This window comes from Saprolegnia diclina (genome assembly GCF_000281045.1).
Source record: "Saprolegnia diclina VS20 unplaced genomic scaffold supercont1.12, whole genome shotgun sequence".
In the NCBI taxonomy this organism is placed as follows: domain Eukaryota; phylum Oomycota; class Saprolegniomycetes; order Saprolegniales; family Saprolegniaceae; genus Saprolegnia; species Saprolegnia diclina.
The window spans coordinates 547,159-573,940 of NW_008246079.1; the positions used below are offsets into that span (position 1 = coordinate 547,159).

The window sequence follows — 26,782 nt, forward strand, 5'->3', positions numbered from 1 at the left end:
AACCAGCGACGCCGACCGTTTGGCCGCACACCCCCGCCGATGCCCTTGAGGAATATCACCACCGAGTTGGCAGCATGTCGAACAAGAACTTGTGGATAAGAAATGAGATGTGGGGCTTAACTCTGGGAGCGAAAACTCCCGGTACGGTGGTTGGTGTTTTGGCTCACGACCTTGCACACGAGGTCTTCAACGCGGTCGCGCTCGCGGTCGTCCTGCGGTTCGAGGGCAACCTTGACGACAATAACGCTCTCGGCTTGGATCGAAATGCTCACGCCCGTGTCAGTGCTCACGCTGCTCAGGACGTGTCGGACCGGGTACGCCCAGAGCACGCGCGGCTTGAGAACGCTCGTCGTATCGAGCGCCATGAGCTGGTGGGACGTCGCTAGCATCACGCGGTGGCCTGGTAGCATCACATGCAGTTCGTGCTGCTCGTCGATCGAGAGAGCATCTTTGGGGAGCTTGGCGAGAAGCATCGCGAGCATGGCCGTCTCGTCCGAGTAAATCTACGATATCTGCAGTGAGCATATCGCGATCGCAGTAGCAAGAGACCGTCAAGCGCTTGTCGCTGGTGGCCATCATGCGCGGGAGGCGGACGCGCTGCAGCTTGGGCTTCTTGTCGTGGGTCGCGGCAGAGTACGTGATGCCGGCCGTGGTCTGGGCCGCCAAGTCGAGGATGCCGGCCGTGGGCTTGACCGCCGCGCCAATGATGCCTTTGCCGACACCTTCGACGAAGCCCGTGAGGCCGTTGTGGTAAGCACCCATAACGGGCTGCGTGATGACGCCCGAGACCCCCGCAAAGATCCCCTAACCCGCCGTTCGAGTCGCTGCATGGCGAAGACCGAGTCTACCTGGCCCAGCTGCTTGGTGCCAAGAAGGAAGCCCGCGCCGACGTTGGTCGGCCCTTGCGACGCTTTGCGGTTGGTACGCGCTTGGATGTACGACTTGTCCATTGAGAGGTTGACGAGGCCCGTCGAGATGCTGCCCGTGAGCTTGCTCGCGGCGTTGAACGTGCCGTAGACTGAGTTTTTGACCAAGCTCTCGGTACCGCGGCTAAGCCCTTTCACAAACTGTCCGGGCCCTTGCACCATACCAGCGGCGGGCTCGTAGAAAAAGTCCTTGACGCCACTCCCTAGTCCCAAATCGTATAACTAGAAACGGCCAAGTCAAGATCGTACCGAGGTTGGAGACGAGCCCAAGCGGGTTGCCAAGGATCTCAGCCGACCCGAGAAGGGAGTAGACTTGGCGGAGGCACTGGGTGGTGTAGTGCTGGCGCACGGACGACACAAGGAGCGAGATGGACGAAAACGAGTACGAAATGTGCTACGCAAGTCTTCATCAGCCTTGCATTTTCTCTATCGAAGGCGCACGAGCGCATTGAGGTGGAGCGACGCATTGTCGATGTTGGCCAAGTTGGTCTGGAGCACGCGAAACATGAGTGGGACCACCGCCATGACCGTCTCCTTGGCCTAGTCACACTCGTTAGCTCGAGTGCATAGCTCGCGACAGACTTGACGGGACAGCGTGCTCTGCGTGAACGTGACGCACAGTTTGAGCGGGTGCAGCTGCAGGGTCTCAAAGTAGACGCGCGGCTCGCTCTTGGCGTGAAGCTTCTCGACAAACGCCAGCGTGTGGTCTTGGACAAACCAGTGCGGGAAATAGCTCTGCACGACGTTGACGCCGTTGCCGACGAGCTGCGCGATCGAGAGCAAGATGGACGCATCGAGCTGGAGCGTTGCGGGCTGCATGAGCGCCGAGAAGTACTAGGTGCAACGGTGCATGTCATACTATACCAATAACGTCCATGTACCTTGAAGAACTCAATGTCCGCGCTGTAAAACAGCCGAATGAGCGACAGATGCACGAACGGCGCCGGCTCCGCCTTGGCCTCGTCGTCATTCGTGCTAGGATCCCAAAGCCATGAGAGTCATCGACACCAGCCTCAGCAACGTACGGGCTCGTAAGTGCGGAGGACGACGGGGCAAACACCACTGGAAACATCGCGTGGGGCGTCTGGTTATCGATCTGGACGCGCTCGATTGTGAGCTCGACTTCGTTGTCGTCAGGCGTCAGACCGCCAATGACCATCACGTTGGTGACAGTGAGCACGAGCAGCTCGGCGGGCACGCCGTCAATGAGCGACACCACGGTGTGCGGCAGGACACAGTCGACAATGTACCGCGCGTGATGGAGCAGCGGCGGCTTCTTCTTCCGCAAGAGCGCGTCGCGTGGGGACGGGGCGTGGGCTTGGATGTAGAGCACTTTGGTGAGGCCGTCGAGTACGACTTGGAGAAAGATCTTGGCGCCGTTTAGCTCCACGTGCTGCACCTCGTCAGCGATGCGATCGACGTGCACTTGGCAGCTCACGGCGTTGGGAAAACTCAGCGCCAAAGTGCGTTCGTCGACAAAGTACGGCTCGTCCCACCCAAAGCAAAGGTCGTCTTTCGGCAAGAGGCGGCGCATCGTGGGTTTCGACGTTAAGTTGGCCTCCGTAAGGACGTGCTGGTGGAAGTGTACGACGTCGTCACAGAGGTTGACGATCCGGTACAGCGGCGTGTTGGCCTCGTGCGAAAAGACCACGTAGATCTGCGTGCCCCGGTAGACGCGAATTTGGACGCGCACGATATGAATGTCGCCCGTGACCCGGTTCACCGCGTTCAGCGCCGTCTCACCGACGTCATGGAGCGAGAACTTGCCGGACCACTTCCACCCGGACGCCTACACCTCCACCGTGAGGACACATCGTTGGCGTGCACGTACATCGGCCGGGCGAATGCGGACGCAGGGGTCGGTCGGGTCGCTCATCGTCGACCAATGAAACGTCGAGAAGCTGTCCCGCTTTGGCTCGTACTGCCGACTGCCCACAAGGTTGGGCGGCGGTGTCGACGAGGCATCGAGCGTCGGAAGCCGCGTGAGGTCCTTCTCCTTCAAGAGCGCCGACGGACTCAATAGAAGCGCATACGGCGTCTTGTTGAGCACCATGTAGCGCGGCACGAACGTGATGATCTTGGTGCGGTGGTCGGCGTCCCGCGAGAGCGCGCCAATGTCATGCCACTCACGTGTGACGTCGCTAAAGAGGCGGTGGACGTTTTGGACTGAGTCGCTGATCGCATCGAGGCGGACGACCGAGCTCGACGTGCGGAGCGACTTGGCTTTGTCCAAGCGAATGTTGACGTCATTCGAGCCCGAGACCATATATGGCAATCGTCCGGCAGCCTCGTCCACCTAGTCCAAAGTAGATGACGCTTGAGTCGCTGCTAGTAAATCGCTACCACGGCGTCTTTGGCGAGGGCTTGTAGTGAGGCGTGGATCACGTCTGTCTCGAGGCTGTCGGACGCCGATAAATTGCTCTTCGAGTTGCTTCCAAACGAAATGAACGATTTCTTCGAGTGGAGCCGCGCGGCGTCGACGTCATACAAGAGCGAGAGCGACGTCTGGTCGTACAGTATGTAGCTTGGAAACACCACGGCTTGGCGTTGCTTGTGATGCGACTCGAGAAGGGCCCACTGGACATAGTGCTGGCGCCCGCTCCCATCGTCGACCGCCCACATGGTCTTGTCCTTCTCAGGTACGTGCAGTGGCTTGAGCGGGCTCCAGCGCGGGCTCACGAGCGCCATGGACGCATACGTCTTGTAGAGCAAGGACGCGGCGTACACATGCACCACCTCGCTCGGTGCGATCGTCTTGGACACGACCAAGTGGATCTGGACGGGTTCGATCTCTTCGTCGAGCTGCGGCGGCCGCACCGGCGCGTCAGGTGGCGGCACCTTCTTGGTTGTAAACATGAGCATTTGGATGGGCATTGGGCACCGGTTTTCGATCGTGATGGGCGCCAAGACACGAACCGACACGAATTGCGAGAGCGCGTGCCGGTTGCGCGGCGCCTCGAGCGCCGACACGACGCGCAGATGAAAGTCCCCGTGCGTGCAAACGTCCGAGGTCGCGCTCGCGGGCGTAGTCGTGGCGCTAAAGGTAGCGAGGCAGTTGCAGCCCTTCTTGCTTACGGACGATAACGGGCAGGTCGCAATGGTTTCAACAGCCTCGGCGTCGACGAGGACGGGCGCGCTCCAGTTGTACCCGGGCAACAGCGGCATAAAGACCAGCTGCGTATCACCGAGACCCTTGCAGAGCGCTAGCGGCAGTGCCTGGAACGTAGTGGGGGCGATCTCACACGCCTCGACGATGCGACTGCTACCGTCGTCGTCGTCCGTCACAACGACGCCGACACGGACAATGACGTCACCGTCATTGTAGACGCGCGCGATCGACGACATGGTGAGCGTCCGGAGGCCGTTGACGGACGCCACGTCCAAGAGCACGGGCAGGGACTTCTTGGCGCCTTTTTCTTTTGGCATGAGGTGGTACACAAAAGCGCCGGCCGCGTGGAGCCGGACGTCGTTGAGCGGCTGCCACTCGTCGCCAAAGCAGAGCGAAATGGTCTGGTCGGACGGGAAGAAGGTTTCTGTCGCGAGCTGCAGCGGCACGGTCTTGTGCGGTGGCACATCGAGGGGGCGTCGGCAGTCGGCGTTGGCGGCCCAGTACGAGATGCGCTCGTCGCTGTCGTTGCAGACATAGACGCCGCACGCGACGTCGTTGTGGACCTCGATGGGTGGGGACGCGCCGAGGAGGTGTCGGAGCACGCAGCAGAGGTTCGTCAACGTCGAGAGCGACACATTGAGATGACACTTTTGCGCTTTGCTGCCGTGAAACGACGCGCGCTGGATCGTCGTGTCGTCCTCCACCGTTGTCGCCAACGAAGCGCGGAAGGACCAGGGTTCGAGGCACGGCTCCCACGCGCCAAGTGACGCGTTGAAGCACCAGAGACTCATGCCTTCCTTCTCCGAGAGCTGGCGCTCGGGCTCGTCCGAGAACTGGACGCTGAGATCGCTCGCCATCGACGCATTGATCGAGCTCTTGTACGACTCTTTGAGCAGCAAGTTGTACAGATAGAGCTTGAGCATCGGCGCAAACGTGTCGCCTTGCGGTGAAATCAGCGTCAAACTCGCGCAGTTGAAGACGAGCGTGATGAACCAGTCGGACGCCGACGGCGCATCGCTCGACGCGCGTGCGAGCTGCCGTGCATAGCTGCGTGCGGTGAAATAGAGCAAAGCCATGTCGTCGCCGCTCAAAACACCGTGGACGTCGAGGAGGTAGGCCGAGATCTGCTGCACAGTCTCCGAGAGCGCCATGTCGATTTCAAAGCCAAAGCCGGCGCAGAGCGCGCGCCCGACGCCGTGGACGAGCAGGTGCAGCGTATCGCCGAGGCGCGGCATCGCCGATGCAAGTGGCCATGCTTCGCTCAGTAGGAGCAGTGTCTCGGCGCCTTTGAGGTTGACGACCGGCCGCTTACTGGACTGCGCGATGTGGCCCTCGAGCGTCCCGAGCACGCTGAGAATCCGCCCAGGACTCGCGCTCAGCTGCACGTTGTACTCAAGAAGCTTGAGTGTCACGTCGAGCGAGCCCGTCGTCGGAGTAGAGCGCGGCGGCGGGCGTGGCATCTGCTGCAAGCATGCAGCAACCGACAAGAGCGTGGCCACGTGGGGCACGACATGGAGGGTGTCAAGACGCAACACCACCGTCTTGTTGCCGTCGTTGGGCGAGAGTTCGACGCTGGCACTCAGCGCGCTCTGCTCAGCGCGCGCAAAGAGGTGGAGGTCGAGGGCCTTGGCGGTGTCAGTGACCGAGATATCGCCCACAGCGGCTTGCAGCGTGATCGCGTCGTTGGTGAATTCATCGAGTTCGAGACGTGTCGTCGTCATCTTGAGGGTCACGAGGGGCTTGTGTTGCTGTAAAAGCGTCAGCGTCAGCGTCGGGACTACAATACTGGTTCGCAAAATGACACTGTCATCGGTCGCCTCGGTCTCTTGCAATGGCGACACCATGACCTCCATGGGCAGCGCTGGCGCCAGCAAGTTGTCCTGAACCAAAGCGAGGGCGTACGCGACTTGGTCGTGGCCGACGTCGAGCGTCACTTCTGGCGCCAGCACGTCGAGGCGCGTGTCGCTCTTGGCCGCGACAAACACAATGTTGGCGCCTTTTGCGCTCAAATACGGTGGCAGCCCCAGATCGAACACAATCGTGTACTGCTCGTAGTCGGTCGTGAGGTACTGGGAAGACGTGACTTGTATCGATGCAACGCGGACGACCCAGTCGGCGACCGCACGAACGCCGGGTGGCAGCTGCATCTCGATGCTCTCGATACTGGCGTCGACCTTGCAGCGCAAGAGGGCTGGTGCGATAGCCGTTTTGCCCAAGCCTTCGCGCGCCAAGTAGAGCCACGTAAAGAGCTCCGAGACGCGTCCCAGCATATACTGACCAAAGGCGACAACGTACGCGTGGTGGTAGCTCGAGTGGACGTGTCCCAGGGCCGCCTTGATGTACGCTGCCGCATTGTCCCGGTTCACGAGCGCGCCCGCGCCGCTGGCTTCGTACCGAAAGATCGCCTCTCCGGGCAGCGACAACAGCAGCACATCGGCGTCCTTGGCGCCCGAAATGCGCACGTCGGTCGACGTAATATCGCAGAAGACGTCGCCGTTGACGTAGATAGCCGTGCGCGTGTCGAGCTTGCCACAGACAACGTCGAACGTCACGTCGTCGGCAGGGTTGAGGCGCCAGCGGACACCCGACGCGCGCAAGCTCACGTTTGCAAGCAGAGCGTCCGAGACAAGGACGGGGCTCAGTGGCCACGGTACGAGAAAGCACAGGAGAGCTTCTTTCAGTACGTGGTAGTTCCAATAGACGTCCAGCGTCGGGAGCTCGAGCGTCAAGATCGGTGGCGCGCCGGCCGCCACGACGCACGTCCACGTCGCCACGTCTGGCATCGCGAGAAGCGTTGTTGTGACGCGTTCATCAAACGTATACGACCGGTGCGTCGTCGTCGCCACAGCCTCTTTGCCTAAGAGTTGCTCGATGTGTCCCGTGAGCGTCAGCGCGCCCGTCGCCTCGCGGGTCGCATCCACTTTGACGTTGGCGGCCTCCAGCTGCAGGCCGGACCGGAGCACTTCATTGCCGACGACACGCAGCTGCACCGCAGACGTCTCCACATGCACCTCGAGCGGGGTTGGGAGACCACGGACTTTGGTCGATGCCACCGAGGTCGACGGTGGCGCCAAGTACATGCCCAAATGCACAAGCGACCGGACCTGACCTTCGAGGACGTTGGCGAGCAGCGGGCCAAGCACCACGTTGTAGCTCCAGATAGCCGACGCCTTGCATGTGCCCTGCACCGCGCACGGAAACCGCTTGAAAAGCCGGCAGTTGTGGGCCAGCGTCGCATCGTCAGCGAGCAAATGCAACTGGCCCACAGGCACCAAGAGCAAATCGACGGCCTCGAGCGACGACGTGAACGCTTGGTGCACGTCGTCCGTGCGAAAGCTGCCGCCCGTCATGTGCAACAGCAAGAAGGCATCGTCGGCGCCGGCGACCGCGACTTGAACTTGCGAGACGTGTACGACAACGTGTAGAGGTACGAGCGTCGTATCGTCGTCGTCGTCGTTGAAGGCTGCCGTCGTTTTGGACGAAGCGGCTTTCTTGTCAAGGTCGGGTGTGATGTATTTTGTGATCTTGTCCATGGCCTTCTTGTGGTACAGAAGGCGCGCCGGGTCGATCGCAACAGTGATGCTCGACAGCGTTGGTTGGGCGTCGTACTTGAGCTGAATCAAAGGCGCTTTGGACCGCAAGTGCGGGAGTGGCCCGAAAATGACGGCAAAGGGCGAGTCGGCGGACACCGTCGCATCGAGGAGCTCCACGTGCCCGACAGAAAACTCAACATTGCACTCTTGGCGTCCGTGGCCGACATGCAGATGGTGCTGCAGCGAGAACGCGATCGCACTCATATCAAAGCGGACAAACTCTTTTCGAATGACTTGCTTGGCGTCGGTCAGGCTCTCTTTGGCGACCGCGACTTGGACGCGGTCCATGTTGAAGTCGAGGCCTAAGAGAATGCCGGGGGACTTGGTCGTTTTGGGCGATGTCACGGATGCTGTTGATGGCGCGGGCGCCACGGGCAGCGCGTCGTCTTCAAAGAACCACGAGCCCACGTGCTCGTACACGAGCTGGCGCTCAATGGGCTCGAGCGTCACTTGCAGCGCCGAGGTCGGTGTCACTGGGCCTGATGACGTTGGCGACGGCGGCACGGGCGGTGGCTCGGCCTTGCGCGGCGAGAAGAGCGAGAATTTGCTACTTGTCGTCGGCGGCGTCGTGGCTGCGTGGGTCGGCGACGGCGCCGGTGACTTTTTCAAGAGGCTCCACTTGGCCGTCTTGGTCGATTCCTTGATGTGTTTACGGCGCGTCGTCTCCATGGCGACCTCTTCTTTGGCGCAGAGACGGAAGAAGACGAGCGTCTCGGCCGTCAAGCGCGGATCGTCCTCCATCGCCTGGAGCTGCACCCCTTCGGCGGGCTCGAGCGGTGGCTTCCATGGCGCGAGGTTGAGCGACCGCGTGTACAACGGAATGTACGCGGTGCGCATCTTGACGAGAAAGACGTATTGGCGCCACGACGGCGGCAGCGCGGTGGCTGGTAGCAGCAGCCGACGCGTCGCGTTGATAGCGTACTGCCACCACACGCGGGGGTTGCCGCGCACGCTGACGCTCGGGCGCTGCTTGCGACACTCGCTGCGCTTGAGGTACGTTTCGTGGGCGCTGAAGAAATGCAGGACGTTGGTGATGTCCTTGCACTGGGACGGCGCGACAGCGACCACGAGGTCGGAGGCCGCGACGCGCACGCGGTAGCGCGGGATAAAGTTGTAGGACGACGCGTCGTTGTTCTCGGTGATCTTCGCGGTCGTGCTGAACGGCTCGACGAGGTACGTCATTTGCGTGCCGCCCGTGGCTTTGGCGAGGTCCCAGTAGACGTAGCAGCTCTTGAGCTCGACGAGCTTGTGCACGAACGGCGTGTGCGAGCTCGACCGATCGAGGAACGCGACGTGGCCGTTTGCATTGGTCGTTGCGACCTTGAGCTCGTCGATCGAGATGCCAAAGCTCAGCGGATGCGACGAGACCTCCATCGACGTGTCTTCGTACCGTACGTGGATGCGCTTGAGCTCAAACGAGAGGTTTTCGAGCACCGTGTTCATGATCTTGTCCTTGTACTTCCAGCTCGAGCTCTGCTTGGTCTTGGTCTCTGTCTTATCACGCGGACTCGTGGGCGTTGCCGAGTCCGACTTGCTCGCGCAGAGGAGCTCGCGCATGCGCAGCTCGTGCTGCTTGGCCCAGCGGAGGCGCTCGCTCTGCGTCGCCGCGTTGGCGCCTTCGTGGCACGGCCCGAGCACGAGGTAGAGGTCCTCCAAGACGACATGCACCGACTCCTTGGAGAGGCGCTTCCATGGCACCTTGATGAAGAGGTTGCCGAGCCGCCCTTCCTTGAGCACGAAGGGCAGGCGCAGCGCGTCGAGGGCCTCGCGCTTGAACTTGAGGTTGGAGAAGCAGATCTTGCCGCCGAAGAGCGCCACGCGCATGCCCTCCTTGTCGAAGCCATCGAGCCACTCGGAGAAGTAGTCGACGACGAGCCCCTCGATGTAGCGCTCGAACATGCTCTTCCCGACTAACCGCTATGAAACGGATCCACATTGTAGCCAATCACGATGCGCCGAGAGCGACGATTGGTCAAAATGTGACAAACGACGACGTGGATCTTCGGGGACAACCTGTGCATTGCACGAGTTACGGATGACGGGATGCCACACCATACAGTCTATGACTAGTAGAGTTATGTTTACGAGTGATTCGTGCAAGCTTAGTTTGTTGGCTCCATTCTCGGTCATCAAGCCGCACGGCCAGCGTCGTTCCCAAGGGTGCTCGACGAAGAAGCCTCGGGGCGATGTACTGGTGCGTTGTAGGCCAAGAAGGCGACGCAAAGCTAATGAATTAGTCTTCGCTTCGCGCATCGAGAACCAAAGCTCTCAATAGTTTGGCTTCAGGTCGGCTGAGGAAAGGGGGTCTTTGGAATGGATGGCATCAGTCGTTTAGGATGCTTCCTTGGGTGGTGCGAAGGGTTGGCGCACTTCGATATCAGAGGGATCAAAGTACAACAACAATACCCTTGGCTTGGAGTACCTCCGACGATGATGGCTCCAGTAGCAAAGCCCATTATGGAAGCGTGGTGGAAGGTCATACGACGACACAGGCACTGCCGTCACCAGTATCACGATGGCTAGGATTGCGTCCAAAACACCAAGTAATCTGAAGAAAGCCCGAGAAGCAAAGTGTCGAGGGAGGATTTGCGGTCGCTTGATTGGGACCTATCATCCACGCTGGCGTGCGATGGAGCAAGCAGAACGAGGAGCACACGCCAATATATAACTCCATCCAACGCCGATACAGTCGACGCAACGCAGCCATTCGATTCGATTATGCTAGTGTTCCAGCGTCGATGACCGCGAAAGCAAGCGCTGAATCATAATGCACAGATGAATTTGCGACATGCAACGTGAGGATCCTCTGCATGATTGCACTGGGAAGAGCGATTTCAATCGAAAATATTTGATGCGAGAAGATGGGTGCGCCCACGCGGCCTTGTCGCCGGCGTTCAGTTGCGGCGAACGCGCTTCGAGTAGCTTCAGAACGTCGTCTCGTTGTACAGTGTACTCGCGAAAGAGAGAACGAGAGCTCTTGACCACGCATTTTTGGCCAAGTGCTGGGACAAAGCGGGACGAAGATCGCGCGTTATAACTGTACCAAGCGTGTTATGGATGCGCTCGATACACTTCAACAATCGCCACGATGGATCGACAGGGTGTGGACCACGGCCGAACGAGCGCGAACGCATGCCCGACGTCGTCTTCAACTCGACGCCACACTTCCCACTAACACGATGAACCTCTATCTAAAATGCATCTACTTCTCTCGCATCGTGGCAAATGAGATGGCAAAGGTCAAATCTACACGTCGCCCGATTCTGGCGTGCGACGTGGTTGCGTCTCTGGTCGTCTCGAGCTTCCTCCTTGAAGGCACGTACACGGTACAGTCGCGCTTGTTGAACGAACGCGGTGGGCGCAATTGCGGCCCCGAGTTCAAGAAGCGCGAGCGATGAACCATCCAAAAGGAGCTGCAAAGGCCGCGTGCCATACATTGGCGAGGTTGAGTTGATCACAAGCGGCGCTGCTCCGCCCAGATGGTCCCGGAGCAAATTCACGCCGTTGTATCCTTGCGTCGGCTTATTTTCTCATCGGAATCTTATCCGCGCAGCCTTTCTTTGGCGACGCATTTTATTCGTCTTTTTTTATTGTCACTTGCGCTTTGTAGCAAAAGACAATAAAACGAATTTGATTTCGAGATTTTGTTTTGGTTCAAGAAAAGCCGAGCCGAAATTAAAAGCTTGAAGGTGTCAAGCGTTGGCGACGCATACTGAAATCAAGTCATTTTCTAGCCAGGGCCAATATCTTGAAGTTGCGCCCAGCTGGCTCCGCAAAGATTGAATCGGTCGCTGGGCTTGGTCGGCCCACAACAGGTTTTTGAGATGACGTTCCCCATCACGTTCCGTGGCTGGCGCCAGCCTGCCGTCGCGCGACCGCCCTTTGAGCCTCGCCGCGCCTGGCGCCGCGCCTTCCTCGTGCTCCAGATCCTCCGCGCGCTCCGCATCCTCGGCGAGCGCGCCGCCGCCCGACGGGCGTACCTCGAGAAGCAGCAGATGTACATGTACGGGTCGGGCACACCGCGCTGTGCGACGCCGGGTTGTAGCTCCAACTGGTACTATGTGCAGAAGAACGGCCACTGCACGGCCTGCAACGCGAACCGGACGCGCCAAGCGCCCGACTTTAGTATGATGGACACGCTCCGCCGCGCGGTCGATAAGGTCAAGACGGCGATCCGCGGCAACAAGGAAGACGAAGACATGGCCGGTGGCCTCGCCGACGAAGAGTATGCGATGATGCAGCAAGTCGAGTGGCAGCAGGAAGCCTCCAAGCCGCACGCGCCCGTCTTCTCTCAGCCCAACGCGAACGGCACATCGTCGCTGAGCCTAAGCAACCTCCGTTTGCACTACAACCTCTCGCGCATGCCGCCGCAGACCAACACATCCTCAAGCCTTCTCGACAGCAAGGTCGTCGACCAGCTCGTGCGCCACGCGTCGTCGTGCGCGGCCGCCGACGAAGGGCATTTGTGCCCGACGGGCGGCTGCGCCGAAATGCGCCGCGTACTCCATCACACAACCGTGCACCCGTACGCGGAGCCCAACTGCACCGACTGCATCAAGACGTACCGGATCCTCATTAGCCACTCGGAGCGCTGTGGCTTCGAGTCGTGCCTTGTCCCGCGATGTGAAGCGGTCAAGCTGCACCTCCAACGCAAGGCGCAGACACAGATGGTGCTGCCAGCGCCTCCCGCCGACGGCCCGCAGCTCTGCTGGGTGCGGACGCCGCAGATGTCGTGGTGGCCTGCGATCCAGTACCCGCTCAACTACCCGTTGCCGCAGCTGCCGCAGTATGTGCTCGACCAGTACCAGGAGGGTTGCCAAATTGTGTGCTTTCTCGGCGACCGCCAGTTTGCCTGCATCCACCAGCAGTACATCATGCCATGGAGTCAGCCGGCGCAGCCGACCGTCGTGCCCAACGCCGAGGTGTGCACGCACCCAGTGTGCGAAGACCTCCGGAGCTGCCTCGGGTACGTTGCGCCGTGCATCTTCCTTACGCACGCCAAGCAACACCAACACCAGCCAACAACGGTGTCGCTGCCGCCACTGCCGCCGCAAGCTCCGCGGACGGGCCTGCCCTCGCTCCAGTCGATCTTCTCGCGCGAGTCCAAGCCGCTGGCGCAGCCGCCGGCGTACGACGGCATCATGTACTCACCGGAAGTGCACATGAAGAAGCGCAAGCTCATCCAGACGTTCAACCGGGCCTAGATGCGCCATGGTATACACTACATGTAAGGTAGGAGACAAGAAGGGCCGGCAGTAGGTAGCCATAGCAGCGACCGGCCATGTGTGTTGTAGTAGCCACTATTTAGGACCATAACGCGAAGACAGCATTCGTCTTTCTTCCGATGACGACAATGGCCTCGTACGCTGCCACGTTGTGCAACAAACATTTGCGGCCGACCAGGTGGCACATGCCATTTTTAAAAAGCCAGACAGAATTCGCTTACAAAGTACAATTGCGAAGATCGCAACTCGCGGAAACCAGAGGGGATGCAAGTAGTAGCCGCGCGATGGCTTGTCGGCAACGCAATAGCGTGTCTTTATTGCGCGCCTAGACGCGTGCCAGGAGTGCGCAGACACGACAGTGAGGTCGCTATGGTCCCATAACACCAGCAGACCACTGTTGTGCGGAGAGGTGGACGGTCGCGACAGCGCTGGCTCGTCAGCTTGGCACGTCGAGGTCGCGGCCGTGGACGCAGGAGACGTGAGGCTGCCATGTTGACGCAGCAACGCCGTGGCACCGCCCGTATAACGGTGTGTACTCATGTGTGGGAATGGCTCCGGGTGGGCACTCCGGGTGCGAATCGTGGCAAAAATAGGAACAAAGAAACCGGAAGCACGATGGACATTGCCGCCGAGCCGGTCTTGGCGTCGCTCCAGCGCTTCGAGGACGCCGCCGTGGCGCCGTCACCTGCGAGCGAGCCCATGACGCTGGGCGATGACAGCAGCTACCGCGAGAGCACGCTGGGCTACGTGCTGCCCTTTCTCTCGGTGCCCGAGCTCTTTGTAGTGACGCAGCTCAACAAGGAGATCGAGCGCTTCTGCGAGGTCGAGTGGAAGGAGCGCGTACTCGGTCTCTACGGCCACGTGCGCTACAGTGCGGCGTCGTACCGGCGCATCTTTGCGCTGCGCACCTTCTTCTCGCGCAAACTTGCGTCCAACGTCTCGGCGCGGGTGTACCTCATGAACGCAGCTGGCGACACGACCTTCTTCCGGATCGACCACGGACGCAGCCTCATGTGCTCGCGCGAGCGCGCGTCCGTGTACAACCGCTGCGAGCGTACGATTGCATGTTGCATCGTGCATGCACTCAGCCTGCCTAGGCATGTTTGACCTCTCACTCCGCATCAACCGCTCGATCCAGGAGATCTCGGCGCTCATCGGCCTCGTCTCGCTCGACGAAGCGCGCGACTTGCTCAACGAACACATGAACCTCATGGCGTCGGTCGCTGCGCTGCGCGGGTCGCTTCTCTTTGAGAGCGAGCTCTTCCAGGTCTTCTTTTTCAATTTGCCTGCAGATGCACGTTGGTCATATTCGAGTGTTCTGCCGTGTAAAGGTGTTTCCGGCGCCCGTGCTACTGGACGCCAACGTGCTTTTGCGCGGCAACCACGCGCTCGACGACCCGTCGTTCCAGGGCGTGCCCCTCATGATGCAGCTCTGGGTCTCGCTCGACTCGGTCGTGTACCGACCGCTCTCAGTGCCCATCATGCTCGACTGCAACGAGCTAGCGACCGGTGCGTCATCTTGCGTTGCATTTCGCGTCATAAGCTCTACTAGGGCACAAGACGGTGCGCTTCCACGAGCTCGCCGGGATGACCATCGACATTGATGACAACAGCATCCGGTACCGACTTCAAGCGGAACCCACCCTTTCCTATGTCGCGGTTTATATTGTAGGCACAACTTGCAGCCCAACCACTTGTGCATGAACGTGCTCGCGAGCAACACGTACCTTCTCTACCTCTTCAACCCGACGTCGTTTCGCCCGCTCGACTGGAGCTACGAAACCGGGCTGCGCATCGGTACTCCATTATGGCTACATTTGGACGTAGAGCTCAAAACATACTACGTAGCGGGCCACACGCATCTATTGCCGCATCAGAGAGAAGGCGTCTTCCTCAACGGAGCCTCGAGCGCCCTTCGCGTCTTCCTCTCGTACGGCAAACTCGCCGACGACCGCGCGGGTGGCAGCGCGAGTGCGCCGCTCGGGATCGCGTGCAGCGAAGGCGACGTAGCCTTTACGTTTAGCATCATTGCGTGCAACCGGCTCACGCAAGCGAAGCGGCTCGTGGTCTCGCAAGCGATGCGGCTGTCGTTGCCACCGGCACAGTACGTGGTGATATTGATAGATTGATAGTTGAAGAGTCGCACTAGTCGGTCGGCCAAGACGGAGCGGCACGCGCACCTGGCCAACGACGCGGTCATTTGCTACAGCTTTGATGCGGCCAACGTGCTTCAGTACGTCGAGTTTGCGATCGGGTTTGAGGCGCTTCTCGACGCGCTCGATATTGCGTCGTTTGTTCTTCCCCAACCCTAGTTGATTCTCCATTTTGTCTCTTTTCAATTCGAATGACCTTAATCACATCCAGTTGCAGAAGACAGAGCTGCTTGTGCACGTCGACACGGAAGGACAAGAGGTTGCGTCTTCCTCTCACGTCCCGTCATCGACACGCGAGCAAACATGTGGCGCATGGATGGTCGTCGTTTTGTATCAAGTGGTGCTCGTCCCAGAAGAGCATGTGCGCTGGGAACGTAGCTTTGACATATGCATGACGACGACCGCGTCATCGCTATATGCATCTTGCAGAAGCGCCATGCTGCCACTTCACTCCCAAAACTGTCGAGTCCATGGACATTCGATGGGTTTAGGGTCTTGCGAGAGCGTTGTTGGCGGCTTCCTAGTCGCGCTTGGCGGGGCGGGTGTGCTTGTTGCGCACGAGCAGGAGACCGACGAGGCCGAGCACGAGACTGGCCAGCGCCGCCAGCTCCAACGGCGACGCACGAAGCCACTTGGTCAGCGCGCGCGAGTAGAGCTTCCGGATGCCACGCGTGAGCTGGCGCACAAAGATCGGCGGCGGGTAAAACGCGGTCCCGGCCACCGGATGACACGTGTCGAACGCCAAGAGCTCGTCGTCGTGCAAGTTGCGACCGCTGTAGCGCAGACAAATACGACTGCCATCGTCGTCGAATCGCATCAAACCAAAGCGTCCTAGACCGTGTCGGCTTGGACCATATGCAAGCAGTGAGTGCGTACCCGAGCCAGGGATCGCACCATGGCTGTACGGCCCGCCCTTGATCGAGCCCGGACGGCCCAGCGCAGCTGCGTGGAACGTCGGGAGGTGCCCAGGACTGTGGCTGCCGTCGTCCACCGCCAGCATATGCGCGTCACCGCTCGCAATCACAATCGGGACGCGCGTGTTGAGGTCGTGTTCGGTGAGAAAGGCCACAAGCTCGGCTTGCTCGTACTTGAAATGGCTACATTCACACTCTGTCATAAGACAATATCTTCCACATGTGAGCACGCACCCCCACTTGCGCTCGTCGTCGATCCACGGCATCGTGTTTACCCACACGATCAGGCCCACGGCGCTCTCTGGCGACGAAGCAGCGAGCTACAGAGCCGACGACTGAGCATGTTGGGGTCCCATCGGAGTCAACGCACCAGTTCTCGCTTGAACCAGAGCTTTTGCGCAGGCCCCAAGACGGACTTGGTGGGTACATCGGGGTCCGTGTTGGGCGTGCGCTGCGAGCGCAGGTCGGTCACAAGAAAGCGAACGCGCCCGATGGTAAAGGCTTGCTGAATCGGACGCTCCTCCGGTGCAATGGCGCCGGGCCTAGTCATGTGCTGTCGATTGGAGCCTGCGGTGCGTCGGCGTACTTGTCCTGCAGCGGGTAGTGCGGTACGTATTCTCGGTAGACTTGAAGCGACGCTTCTCGACCTGGCGCGGTGCCATCGCTGTTGTCCGGACCGAAGTCGTGGTCGTCCCACATGTACGCCATCGGTAGATCCATACCGAGCATCGCCTAGAGAGAGTTAGGTCGTTGACGTTGGCGATATGGACGTGTACCTTGCCTGCAGGCGACGCAAACATGGTTTCGTACGCACTTCGGAACACTTGGACGTCGTTGACTTCAATGTTGTCGTAGTGGAGGTCGCCCATGTGCAGGAAGAAGAGCGGGTTGTGCTTGGCAATGGTCTCAAAGACCTTTGGGTTCGAGTCTTGGTCGGCGCACGATGAAAAAGCAATCTCAAACGACGTGGGGGTTCCTGGAGCCGGCGGTAGCGAGATCGCGCCTGTCTGCGCCTTGAGCACCCTGGCCACAGCCCGCATGATGACTAGATCGAGGAGGACGCGAGCAAACGTACGTGTCGGCGCCATACCGCACTTCGTACTGCATCGGCCCGGGCACCAGGTCCTGCGCGCAACGACGGTTAGCTCGAGCAGGACACGGTGGCATACCGTGGCGTGGAAGTCGAGGAGCCATGTCGATGGCCCCATGGCTTGCTTGGTGGCTTCGTACACGCTAGCTGCACCGGCCGCCTAGTGCATGCAGTACAGCTTCTGCACCATACGGGTCATGTCTACCTGCATCACGTGGAGCTGGACTGCGTCGGGACTGCAGCCGGGATCCGTCATGCTCGTAGAGACGCGGAGACGGAGCGACGAGCTGGTCATGGCGCCGCTCCAGACCCAGTTGACGGTCGCATCATCGCACGTCATGGCCATCGCGGCTGGCGCCAAGGCGACGAGGGCCATTGCCTTCTGCAGCAGCATCATCATCCTGGTCGGAAATCGACTTGTGCGTTGTGGTGGGTTGGGTGCCAAATTCGCCAACGATGATTGGTCAAAAACAAACGTAACGAGCCAATGACGTGCGTCACGCGCTCGAGTTTGCACTTGGATCTTGGACGATCGCAGTCGCGATTTCCCGAGCAAGAAGACAAGACAAGCATGGCGAAGAAGAGCGCGTGGACGGCCCCGCGGAAGGAGGAAGACGCATGGAAGAGCAGCGCCCAAGACGACGACGACCATGCGCAGGAAGCGGAAGACGAGACCTCGCTCTGCACGTACAAGTTCGGCAAGTGCTTGAACCCGCGGACGCGCAAGATCAACGGGACGCTCCATTCGCTCTGCTCCATGCACCGCATGCGCCAGAACGCCCATCAACTCAAGAGCGACCGGAAGCGACGCGAGAAGCAGCGAACGAACGACTCGGGCGCGTCGTCTTCGTCGTCCGAGCCCATGTCATCGACGCCGACGATCGTCGACAACGCGCTCCTTCTCTCGCTCAAGCACGATGTCGAGACGCTCATTCGACTCGTCAAGACCGTCCTCAACCAGTCCGCGAACGCCAACGTGGACACGTGCTGGAGCCTCCTCTCGCTCCACGAGCAGCGCCCGACCCAAAACGCAGGCGAGAGCTTTCTCGAGCTCCACACGGAAGGGCAGTCCCCGGACGACGTGCTGCACTTCAGCACCGCGCCCTTCGAGTGGCCAGCGCTGCAGCTCCCGCTCGATAAGCCTGCCGAGGCGCAAGCGCAGCTTCCATCCTTGCTCGACCGCTCGCGCAGCCCGCACGAGACGGCCATCTGACTCGTCCGGGTCGCCCGCATGTCGTCGCCGCTGCATTATTTATATTCGATTCCCCAACTAACTATCTAGGGCCGAAGACTATTCGACCCGTCAACCTTGTTTCATGCACTGTCTGGTACTGCCCAGAGCAGCAAGACTCCACCTCGGGTATGCAAGAAGGACAAGGAGGAGGGTCTGTTAAATAGAATACGCCAGCAACATGTCTCTTCTTCTACTACTCGTCGTCACTGAGCGTCTTGGCGCGCTTGTTGGCATCGAGGCGCTCGAGCGTAAAGACAATCTTCTTCGGCGGCTGGTACCCCAAAATCCCGTTGGCGCTGTGCAGGCCCGTGTCGGTCGGCGCCTACATCCAGCCCTTAGCCAAGACAGAGACGACCGGACGCAACTACCTCTTCGTGGCGCACCAAGCGGTGGGTCGTATAGCGTCGAAACACGTCTTCCGTGAGTTTGTTGCCGTCATCGCCCAGTGTCTTGGATGACGCCCGAAAATAGAGACTGCCCGTAATGTTGAGGAGGCTAAAGACGTTCTTTCCGACGCGGTTGATCTCGTCGTCGGTCGTCGCGCACGGCAGCACCAAGCAGCACTTGAGCTGCGGCTGGGACGCGCCAAACACAGTGGTTGTCGAGCGCGGCTGGTGCGTGTGGACATGGAAGAGCTCGTCAAACGCCTTGGGGCCCATCCTAATGACGACAATAAGAAGCGATCCTGCAGATGCGATGGCCACGTACGCGCCCGTCGACGCGGTGTGGAACTCGATCACGTCGCCAAAGCGCTTGTTGAAGACGTGCGCGTGCAAGACGGAGCGCCACACCATGTCCAAGTCGGCCACGGAAAAGAAGTACGCCTAGTAGATATAGCGTTGCCTTCGGCCTTGGAGATGGAGATCGTACGAAATAGCCGCGGTCCGACTCGGGCTCGGTCCCAGCGTCGGGCAGCTTGCGCTTCAACGACGTGCTAACAGCCTCGGTGGGCTGTGGCGCATGGAGCTGCAGCTCGGCGCTTGCCTGCAAGCGTGGTCAAGGACGCGACAGGATGGGCGACGTACCTTGTCGACGACCCGCGTGTTTTGGTTGAGGAGCACGATGCGTTGATGGGCAAACTTGGTCAACGAAATGTTGAGCAGCTCTACATCCAGCGATGGGATGACCTCGCCCGGTCACGAATGTCCGTACCAATCATGGACTTTTCGACCGTGTCGGCGTCGCACGCGACCCAGTAGCGCTCGGTGCTGGAGCCATCGGCTGACGTCGTGATCTTGACGCGCTTCGCTAGCGGTGGGATCTGGCGATGGCGAAAGCCGGCCTCGCCGTCGTCGCCCGACTCGTAGTACATGTTGTCTTCGTCCTCGTCGTCTTCATCGTCATCGTCTTCGTCTTCATCGTTGTCATCGCCTTCGCCTTCATCGCCTTCATCGCCGTCGTCGAGGTCATCCTCGACATGCGCATGGCCCGCTCCGTCTTGGCCGTTCGCAGGATGGTCGGCGCCATGCGTGTTGTTGTGCATCTGGAGCTCTTCCCAGTCGTTCTCGAGGAGGTAGTCGGTCGCCGCCTCGAGGTTATCGTCGCAGATGCGGAGCTAATGGTCTATCGCCATGAGGTCTCCTACCGCATACGCCTACCACTTGCTCGAGCACGGGCGCGGGGATGCCGGGGAAGATCGGCTGCAACTGGTCCATGGGCCCTCGTCCTGCGGCTTGTGCAAATGCGAAGCTCTCCGGAAAAGCAAGGCGAGTAAAAATAGGCGAATTAAAATACGATTGCGGTATCCGGACTGCGCAAAAGATCGCGACCTTCACGGACGTGGCGTCGGGACGCGACGCCCGAGTCCTCGACGAGTCCTCGCAAGCGTCGCGCAGTATGGCTTTGCCGAGCCCATGCCACGGCTCGCCCGACCGCCTTCATAGGTGCAGCGAGGTGATCGGCGCTGTTTAAGCCGATCATTTTGCATGTGCCAGCTATATGCACAGCAACTGGACAGCGCGCTCTCAAAGCTGCTAGCTCACTGTCGATCAGACCACAAGCTTCAGTGCATCAGACGCACGTCGAGCCGTGGCTGCCGAAGCCCACCCGTCGCTGCAGCGACGTCCACCGCGCTCGCCGTCGCGACTGGTGCGCTTCAGCTGCTCCACGGCGAAGAGGTCCCATCGCTCTCGAGCTGCGTCTGTCCGACTGGGCCATCACCACGTCGGCGCAGCTCGTCGGCGCATCTCCTATCAGCTCAAACCATTGTTGCTGGGCTGGTTGCTGGGTATGCACTCGACGAGCACCTGAGGAAGCAGCGTCGTTGGCTACGGCGCGGTCAAGATAGCGGCCAACTGAGAATGAGTGCACAGACATCCGTGTCTCTTCGGTGGTGTCATCGGTGCAGTGTACACGCCGATAACGACTGTGACATCGCCCGTCCCGCAATGCTTCAAGGACGGCGTAGGTGTAATCGGTGTAGGATCGCGCCAAAGGGTGGTCTCGGCGCTCAAATTTGTTCGCGCTTGTAATTGCAGTTGGTAACACGCATTGAAGCCGAGCATGTCGTTGCCCTACCTGGTCCTCTTGCTGCGTCTCCTCTGTCGTAAAGTAGGTGAACCAAGCATCGGCGATGGCCTTCATGGCCATGTGACATAGCAGTGATTGCCTTCAATCGATGCGTGAGATCGCATGGCGGCGACCACTCGGAGGACATATGCATGACCGGTGACATGTCGCAAGAGAGTGCTGTAAATTCGCTTGCTCCTGACGACGACAGCCTTCCACCCATGACGTCATTCATCCGCGATCTTTGGCCTCCATCATTAGCATCTGCCTCCTGTCCTGCCTCGTGCTGCTGCTGGAGGCGTCGCCACGCAGCTCGAACGGTCGCAGAGTGTATTTTATTTTCTTATTCCATTTGCTACGCTTCCTGATCCTCCGGTTGCGGCTGGTGGCGGTGAAAAAATGGCTGCATTTGTCTTGTAATTTGTAACGAATAAAATAAAAAGATCCAGAACGAACGCGTCGTCCGGATAACGGGAGCGAATCAGCACGTCGGAATCGTATCTTTTAAAGTACGTATACAAACGCATAGGTAATATAATTCCGATGCGAGTGTTTATGGCCCGGCAGAGTAGGGGCACCTACTTAGTTTTTCTTTTTAGTCCCATCCGCGGGTCATGACCACGACGTTCTTCCAGCCGGTCAAGCTGCCCGGCGGCAGTCCGCCCGAGTGGACCGGAAGCGAGTCGGGTACCTCCATGACAATGCTAATGAAGGCGCCTGGAAGCTTATGCGGCGCGGCTATCTTAGAGCGATCCAGCGTTCACTTGCGGCGACGCACCGAGACTGGCGCCCGCCCGCTGGCCATGTCGCGCGGGCGCAGCGAAAGCAGCGGCCTCCGAGGCGTGGGCAGCTATGCGCGGGGTCGCAGCATGAGCCTGCCCGCGGACGACGTCCCTATCGAGAGCACGGACGAGCTGCTCATCGACATTGACACACCAGTGTCCAAGTGCATGATCTACACGACGACCGTGCTCGAGCGCACCAACTCGGTCAAAAGTGACAGTAGCCGCACGGGCGACGAAGAGTATGCCCCTCGCCCCACCGAGACATGGCTTGACGAAGTCATGAACAGCAGGAACCCGGTCCAGCACCGCAACACGACCATCGACGACACGTTGCCTCGGCCAGTTTTGCCTGACCGGTTGTCGCGGCTCGAAGGGCCCAAAAACTTGACATCGAACCGAAGCCGGGGCTTCTCGGTCGCGGGGCGTGACTCTGGCTACGTGCGCCACGGCAACTCGCCCGCGCGCAACGGCGACACGTCGCTTCGCCTCCCTGCCAAGTCGACCGCGCTTCTCAATTTTCCACGCAACACACGCCGGGCCGTGGGCGCGACCGTCGGCAGCAGCCTTGGGCAGACGCTCGTCAACTCGACGCCCGAGCCGTCCATGACGCCGTCGCTGTCCTTTGACGGCAGCAACGGGTCGAAGAAGCTGGTAATGGACGAACTGACGCAATCGGAGGGCGGTCGGGACCGCGTCTCGCTCTTTGACTTTGCGAAAAAGCACGACAGCAGCAGCAAAAAGCCCAACCCGGTCGCCGTCGCGCTCGAGAAGATGTGTACAAAGGACAAGGACGCGGTGCCCAACAGCCCGGCGAAGAAGGACAAGTCGTCCAAGAAGTGGTGGGAGCTCTCCAACAAGCACCACAAACACCAACCGCCGCCGTCGATGGAGAAGAAGCAGGTGTCTGTGGCGCTGGCCGCGCCCGACCTCTCGGCGGTGCCCAAGAAATCGATCCTTGTCGCGACGCCGCCGACGCCGACGCGCCTCACGACGCAGACGTTCGACGACAACGACGACGACGACGACGACAACCACAGCATCTTTAGCTCGCTTCGCAACGTCGACTTGGTCTCGTCGTACATTCGCGAGTCGGCGACCAAGGACGCGGCCATGGAAGAGGACATTGCCAAGGCGCTCGACGATGCCGAGAGCGACGTCGTCGACGAACCCATTGTTGACGAACCCCTGGTCGCGTCACCCGTGACGCCACCGCCCGTCCCCGCGGCCGCGCCCGGGCTCCTCCGGCCGCCGCCAAAGAAGGCGCGCGGCAACGCCAACATGGTGGCATTCTTGGGCGGCTACAAGCAGACGCAGGGGCCCCGGGGCATGCTCAAGCTCGGGGTCGCGAGCGACATTGCGTCGCGCGCCAAGAACATCCGGAAGCGGACGGCCGAGACCGCGCTCCAGCGGCAGCTGGCCGAAGCCAAGGCGCGTATCCCGCTCGAATTCGCCGACATGTCGGGCGTTGTCGTCAAGGAGCACAAGCGCAACACGACCCGCAGCGTGACGTGGCCGTCGGAGGAGAGCGCGCTCGAGGATATTTATGTGTTTGAGGTCGTTGAGCCCGAGCCCGATGACGCGTCGAGTAGCAGCAGCCGTGACGCCGACGACGAGCCGCATACGCTCGTGGATTTGTAATCGTTCGTCTTATTTAGTCTGTTCTTCGTCGGATCTAGTCTTCGTCGACGTTGTGGTAGACGTCGTTGACATCTTCATTGTCCTGCAGCGCCTACGCCCATGCCCGCCGCATGATGCCAGAGCCACATCCGCATTGCGTACCTCGAGGAGCGTGTCGAACTCGGCCTTGGCGTCGCCTTCGAGCACCAGGTACTCCTGCCATGTGCGCATGAGATGCGATGGCCACCATCATGGAGTAGTACCTTGGGCGAATAGATGAGCTCGCTCACCTGCGGCACGACGCCGGCCTCCATGAGGTTGGTGCGCACGGCCGCGAGTTCGCTGCTTTCGCACATGAGCTACAGGCGGTGGCTCATGCATCTCCAATCGTCGGGCAACGGGAGGTGTACCTGCGCCATGGTCTCGCGGTACTCGACGTCGTCGACGCCCGCTTCAATCTACAAAGACGATCAGTATGAGCAAGGACAATGGAATATGGAGGACGGCTACCGCCAGGTTCATGACGCTCTCTTCGTCCCACGCAAAGGCGTCGTCGTCCGGCTTTTGGATCTCAAAGTACCCCTTGCGCTCAAACATCCAGGCGACGGACCCGTTGGCGCCGAGGTTGCCGTTGTGCTTGCTCAGGATGTGGCGCAGCGCCGGCGCCGTGCGCTTCCGGTTGTCTGTGAGCGCTTCGATCTACCTGCTATGTGATCTCCATGGCTCGAGAGGATGGACGTCTTACGATCAAGGCGCTGCCGTGGGACCCCGTGGCTTCGTACTCGACAGTCTCGGTGATGACACCCGACTTGCCCTCGACGCCTCGCTTGACCGCGTACTCGATCTTGTCGCGGGGCATGTTGGCCGCCTTGGCCTTGGAAATCACCGACGCCAGGCGCTACGCGTCACCGCATGAGAGATGAAGCGTCTCGTAGCGTTGTACAATGTTGTTGGTATCGCCCGCCGTGAGCTTGGACGTGACCATGAGCTCCTTAGCGAGCTTCCCGAAGAGCAGCGTCCGCTTCTACAGACCGCGCAGCATGAGACGATGACCTTCGAGAGGGTGCTCGTACCGCGTCCGTGAGGCTCTTCTTGCCTTGGATCGTCGGACCGCGGCCCATGCAGCGGCGCTGGTCAGCGCTGCCAAGCACCGAGCTCGTCGGCGCCATCGAGCGTAGGATGAAGGCCGGCTTGGTCGCGCGCGCGAGGACTTGCAGGAGCACCATCGTCGTGCAGGCCACTCTTTCAATATGGAGATTTTGCGGTGCGTCTTGTGTCCAAAAACACGCAACCGGACCCACGCAACCATCTGGCGCAGCTGGGAGATATGGACCTGGAATGGCGTGGGATTAGCTGTCCTGCCAGCATGCGCTGCTGCACCTTGGACGAGCTGCTGGCGACGCTGCCGTCGGACCGCGAGCGACTGGAAGCGCAGATCGACCGCTTGGGCGAGCAATCGGCCGAGGTACGACGTTGCTGGCATGGACCTCTCCCACTACGGCGTAGGCGCAAGGCTTGCGCCAGCCCATCACGTCCATGGTACTCGTGCAATCGCCCAAGAGCCTTGACGAAGGCCATATCGTCCACGTCCTCGTCGACGATCGGCAAAATGGCGAGATTGTGGGGTACCTCAAGACGGGTACCAAGCACCTCTACTACATGGTGCAATACCTTGCGTGGTCATGGCACGCCTCATGACCGATCTAGACAGCTGCAGGAGCATACAAGGAGATGGACCCGGTCTGCGTCCTTGACTTTTACGTCGTCCAGCAGCGCCATGGCCACGGCGCAATGCTCTTTCGATCGATGCTCGAGGTACACGCCATCGACGCTGTACATCAAGGCGACAGACGTCTCGTAGCGGCTCCAACTACGCGCCAAGGACCTTGCGTACGACCGGCCGTCGCCCAAGCTCGGGCCCTTCCTCGCCAAGTACTTCGGGCTGCGCTCGTTCGTACCGCAGAGCAACCGCTTTGTGCTCTTCGACGCATATTTCGAAACAACCCAGTAGTGTTGTATAGCAAATCATTACACGGACGCCAGAAACGCAAGGAGCTTCGTGTCTTCGTCCTCGGGCTCCTCGGGCTTGGACGGGTCATAGCACGCGCGGATCTGCGCACCGCCAAACCACCGGCCGTTCATGACCTCGAGGCACTTGATCGCACTGGGGAGCGCTTCAAACTCGACGGCCACCACGTTCGTATCGCGAAAAATCTGCAGCCGCGTGACCTGGCCGTAGTTGCTGCACTCCATCTGCAAGTCGTCTTCCAAGTCCAAGTTCTCTTCGTCGTCGCCATCGTCGACAATGTTGTACAAGAGAATCGAGCGGGACGGCGTCTCGAGCACGTGCTCGTCCGTGGGCGGAAGCTCGGGCGGACCGACGACGGGTGCAGCGGCTACTGGTGCGTCTCGTACGACCGGTGCGTCTGGTGCAGCACCCACTGGCATGGATAGCCGCTGCTGCATTTCGTTGAGAAACGCTGTGACTGCGTCGGCGCCTTCGGCCATCGGCGGCGGCTCAAGCGGCGCAAGAGACGGCTCCACCTCTTCCTTCTTGTTGAACTCGGCCGCCTTTGCACTAGACGTCCATTAGCGTAAGCAGAGATCGGATCGCGTAATGTCGTACGTGATGCGAACACCAGGCTTGATCTCTGCATTGTTGAGCTGTGAAGCATGAGCGTCCATCGGTCGGCCGGACCCGTACCTTGGCGATCGCGGTTTCCAGCATCGCATGCGTCATGAACGTCACCAGTGCGTCACCCTGCACCCATGCAGGTTGAACTCGTCAAGTGGGAAGAAGCGGATGACCGTACCTTGAGCCCACCGCGGTCGTCCTTGTAAAACTTGAGGCGCTTGACGCGGCCAAGGCGTGCACAGACCATCTCTGAAGTATAGCGTCGGTCGCGAAACCATGTTGAGCGAAACGTACCGAGCTGTTTGCAGGCAATGTAAGTCGTAAGGCCCATGACATACATGCTCGTGTTCTTGGGCGCGGCCTTCTTCTTGGGCTTGGCGGCATCTGTGGCTGGCGGCGGCTCCAAGGACCGCTCGTACTCGCGCAGCAGAGCCTCGTCCCGCTGCCGATCCAGCCTAGAGGCGCTGAGCTCATCGAGTTGGAGAGTCCACGTCGTACTTATCGAGGTACTCGAAGTTCTTCTCGAGCGCGCACTCGATGCGCATGAACTCGCGGTCGAGGAGGCGCTCCATGCTCGCTCGCGTCGATAATTTCGGCAAATTGGAAATCTCGCGTTCAAAGTGGCATATACCATGCGGCACATGCCGTGCGGTGACACAAAATGCCGAAAATACGAGTGCCGTAAACACCATGTTTTCGGTGGGCCCCCTAGTACAAAATTGAGCGGTGGTACCCTGCACGCCGGTGGCCATTTTTGATCAAGTGTTTTTGAATGGGCAACCAGACCAGCGCGCCCGTGAACGACCCCTGTGCGTCGGCCCTCGATGCGTACTTGGCGTAAGCAGATGCGATGCTACCGACGTGTGCTCATGCCCGCCATATGCAGGTGCGTCGAGAAGAAGAACCAGGAAAGCGGCGGTCTCCGCGACGGCGACGAGTGCGAAGACGAGATCAAGGCCTACAAGGACTGCCGGCAAGCGCACAAGAAGGCCA

At 60.1% G+C, this 26,782-nt stretch overlaps 10 protein-coding genes across 12 annotated transcripts; 5 read left to right on the forward strand and 5 right to left on the reverse strand.

Moving 5' to 3' along the window:
* Positions 1 to 89: 89 nt before the first annotated feature.
* SDRG_04874 (hypothetical protein) lies at positions 90 to 9,531 on the reverse strand. Its single transcript, XM_008610562.1, has 10 exons — positions 3,270 to 9,531; positions 2,758 to 3,222; positions 1,952 to 2,715; positions 1,808 to 1,901; positions 1,509 to 1,760; positions 1,368 to 1,466; positions 1,176 to 1,320; positions 849 to 1,129; positions 550 to 804; positions 90 to 503 (listed from the first exon to the last, which is right to left on the reverse strand). Exons 1-10 carry the CDS (start codon positions 9,525 to 9,527, stop codon positions 117 to 119), a joined length of 9,000 nt encoding a protein of 2,999 aa, XP_008608784.1. The 5' UTR covers positions 9,528 to 9,531; the 3' UTR covers positions 90 to 116.
* Positions 9,532 to 11,376: 1,845 nt separating this feature from the next.
* On the forward strand, positions 11,377 to 12,982 carry SDRG_04875 (hypothetical protein). The gene has a single exon (XM_008610563.1). It carries the CDS (start codon positions 11,453 to 11,455, stop codon positions 12,830 to 12,832), a length of 1,380 nt encoding a protein of 459 aa, XP_008608785.1. The 5' UTR covers positions 11,377 to 11,452; the 3' UTR covers positions 12,833 to 12,982.
* Positions 12,983 to 13,468: 486 nt separating this feature from the next.
* SDRG_04876 (hypothetical protein) lies at positions 13,469 to 15,165 on the forward strand (the record flags this gene model as incomplete). Its single annotated transcript, XM_008610564.1, has 7 exons — positions 13,469 to 13,907; positions 13,951 to 14,120; positions 14,185 to 14,362; positions 14,406 to 14,472; positions 14,526 to 14,650; positions 14,702 to 14,957; positions 15,003 to 15,165. The coding sequence occupies 7 exons, from the start codon at positions 13,469 to 13,471 to the stop codon at positions 15,163 to 15,165; spliced, it is 1,398 nt and encodes a 465-aa protein (XP_008608786.1).
* Positions 15,166 to 15,525: 360 nt separating this feature from the next.
* On the reverse strand, positions 15,526 to 17,419 carry SDRG_04877 (hypothetical protein). The gene is made up of 9 exons (XM_008610565.1): positions 17,216 to 17,419; positions 17,090 to 17,170; positions 16,996 to 17,045; positions 16,697 to 16,943; positions 16,507 to 16,652; positions 16,291 to 16,462; positions 16,155 to 16,240; positions 15,883 to 16,103; positions 15,526 to 15,837 (listed from the first exon to the last, which is right to left on the reverse strand). The coding sequence occupies exons 1-9, from the start codon at positions 17,408 to 17,410 to the stop codon at positions 15,527 to 15,529; spliced, it is 1,509 nt and encodes a 502-aa protein (XP_008608787.1). The 5' UTR covers positions 17,411 to 17,419; the 3' UTR covers position 15,526.
* Positions 17,420 to 17,541: 122 nt separating this feature from the next.
* On the forward strand, positions 17,542 to 18,436 carry SDRG_04878 (hypothetical protein). The gene has a single exon (XM_008610566.1). It carries the CDS (start codon positions 17,582 to 17,584, stop codon positions 18,221 to 18,223), a length of 642 nt encoding a protein of 213 aa, XP_008608788.1. The 5' UTR covers positions 17,542 to 17,581; the 3' UTR covers positions 18,224 to 18,436.
* On the reverse strand, positions 18,372 to 19,944 carry SDRG_04879 (hypothetical protein). Its single transcript, XM_008610567.1, has 7 exons — positions 19,843 to 19,944; positions 19,397 to 19,799; positions 19,270 to 19,349; positions 19,115 to 19,228; positions 18,953 to 19,068; positions 18,613 to 18,904; positions 18,372 to 18,566 (listed from the first exon to the last, which is right to left on the reverse strand). Exons 1-7 carry the CDS (start codon positions 19,897 to 19,899, stop codon positions 18,438 to 18,440), a joined length of 1,191 nt encoding a protein of 396 aa, XP_008608789.1. The 5' UTR covers positions 19,900 to 19,944; the 3' UTR covers positions 18,372 to 18,437.
* Positions 19,945 to 21,348: 1,404 nt separating this feature from the next.
* SDRG_04880 lies at positions 21,349 to 23,208 on the forward strand. 2 transcript variants are annotated; one of them, XM_008610569.1, is made up of 3 exons: positions 21,349 to 21,439; positions 21,500 to 21,776; positions 21,825 to 23,208. In XM_008610569.1, the coding sequence occupies exons 1-3, from the start codon at positions 21,367 to 21,369 to the stop codon at positions 23,173 to 23,175; spliced, it is 1,701 nt and encodes a 566-aa protein (XP_008608791.1). In that variant the 5' UTR covers positions 21,349 to 21,366; the 3' UTR covers positions 23,176 to 23,208. The 2 variants fall into 2 exon arrangements, with proteins under 2 accessions (XP_008608791.1, XP_008608790.1); XM_008610568.1 differs by having other exon boundaries at positions 21,500 to 23,208.
* Position 23,209: 1 nt separating this feature from the next.
* Positions 23,210 to 24,380, reverse strand: SDRG_04881 (hypothetical protein; the record flags this gene model as incomplete). The annotated part of the gene is made up of 8 exons (XM_008610570.1): positions 23,210 to 23,266; positions 23,317 to 23,370; positions 23,418 to 23,513; positions 23,565 to 23,612; positions 23,665 to 23,853; positions 23,900 to 24,052; positions 24,098 to 24,178; positions 24,228 to 24,380. The coding sequence occupies 8 exons, from the start codon at positions 24,378 to 24,380 to the stop codon at positions 23,210 to 23,212; spliced, it is 831 nt and encodes a 276-aa protein (XP_008608792.1).
* A 101-nt stretch (positions 24,381 to 24,481) lies between these two features.
* On the forward strand, positions 24,482 to 25,810 carry SDRG_04882 (the record flags this gene model as incomplete). Of its 2 annotated transcripts, XM_008610572.1 has the most annotated exons (6): positions 24,488 to 24,619; positions 24,661 to 24,816; positions 24,862 to 24,969; positions 25,016 to 25,350; positions 25,394 to 25,556; positions 25,609 to 25,810. In XM_008610572.1, exons 1-4 carry the CDS (start codon positions 24,521 to 24,523, stop codon positions 25,163 to 25,165), a joined length of 513 nt encoding a protein of 170 aa, XP_008608794.1. In that variant the 5' UTR covers positions 24,488 to 24,520. The 2 variants fall into 2 exon arrangements, with proteins under 2 accessions (XP_008608793.1, XP_008608794.1); XM_008610571.1 differs by lacking the exons at positions 25,394 to 25,556; positions 25,609 to 25,810 and having other exon boundaries at positions 24,482 to 24,619; positions 25,016 to 25,165.
* Positions 25,183 to 26,361, reverse strand: SDRG_04883 (hypothetical protein; the record flags this gene model as incomplete). Its single annotated transcript, XM_008610573.1, has 6 exons — positions 25,183 to 25,732; positions 25,781 to 25,818; positions 25,859 to 25,915; positions 25,968 to 26,038; positions 26,084 to 26,244; positions 26,288 to 26,361. The coding sequence occupies 6 exons, from the start codon at positions 26,359 to 26,361 to the stop codon at positions 25,183 to 25,185; spliced, it is 951 nt and encodes a 316-aa protein (XP_008608795.1).
* Between the last annotated feature and the right edge of the window lie 421 nt (positions 26,362 to 26,782).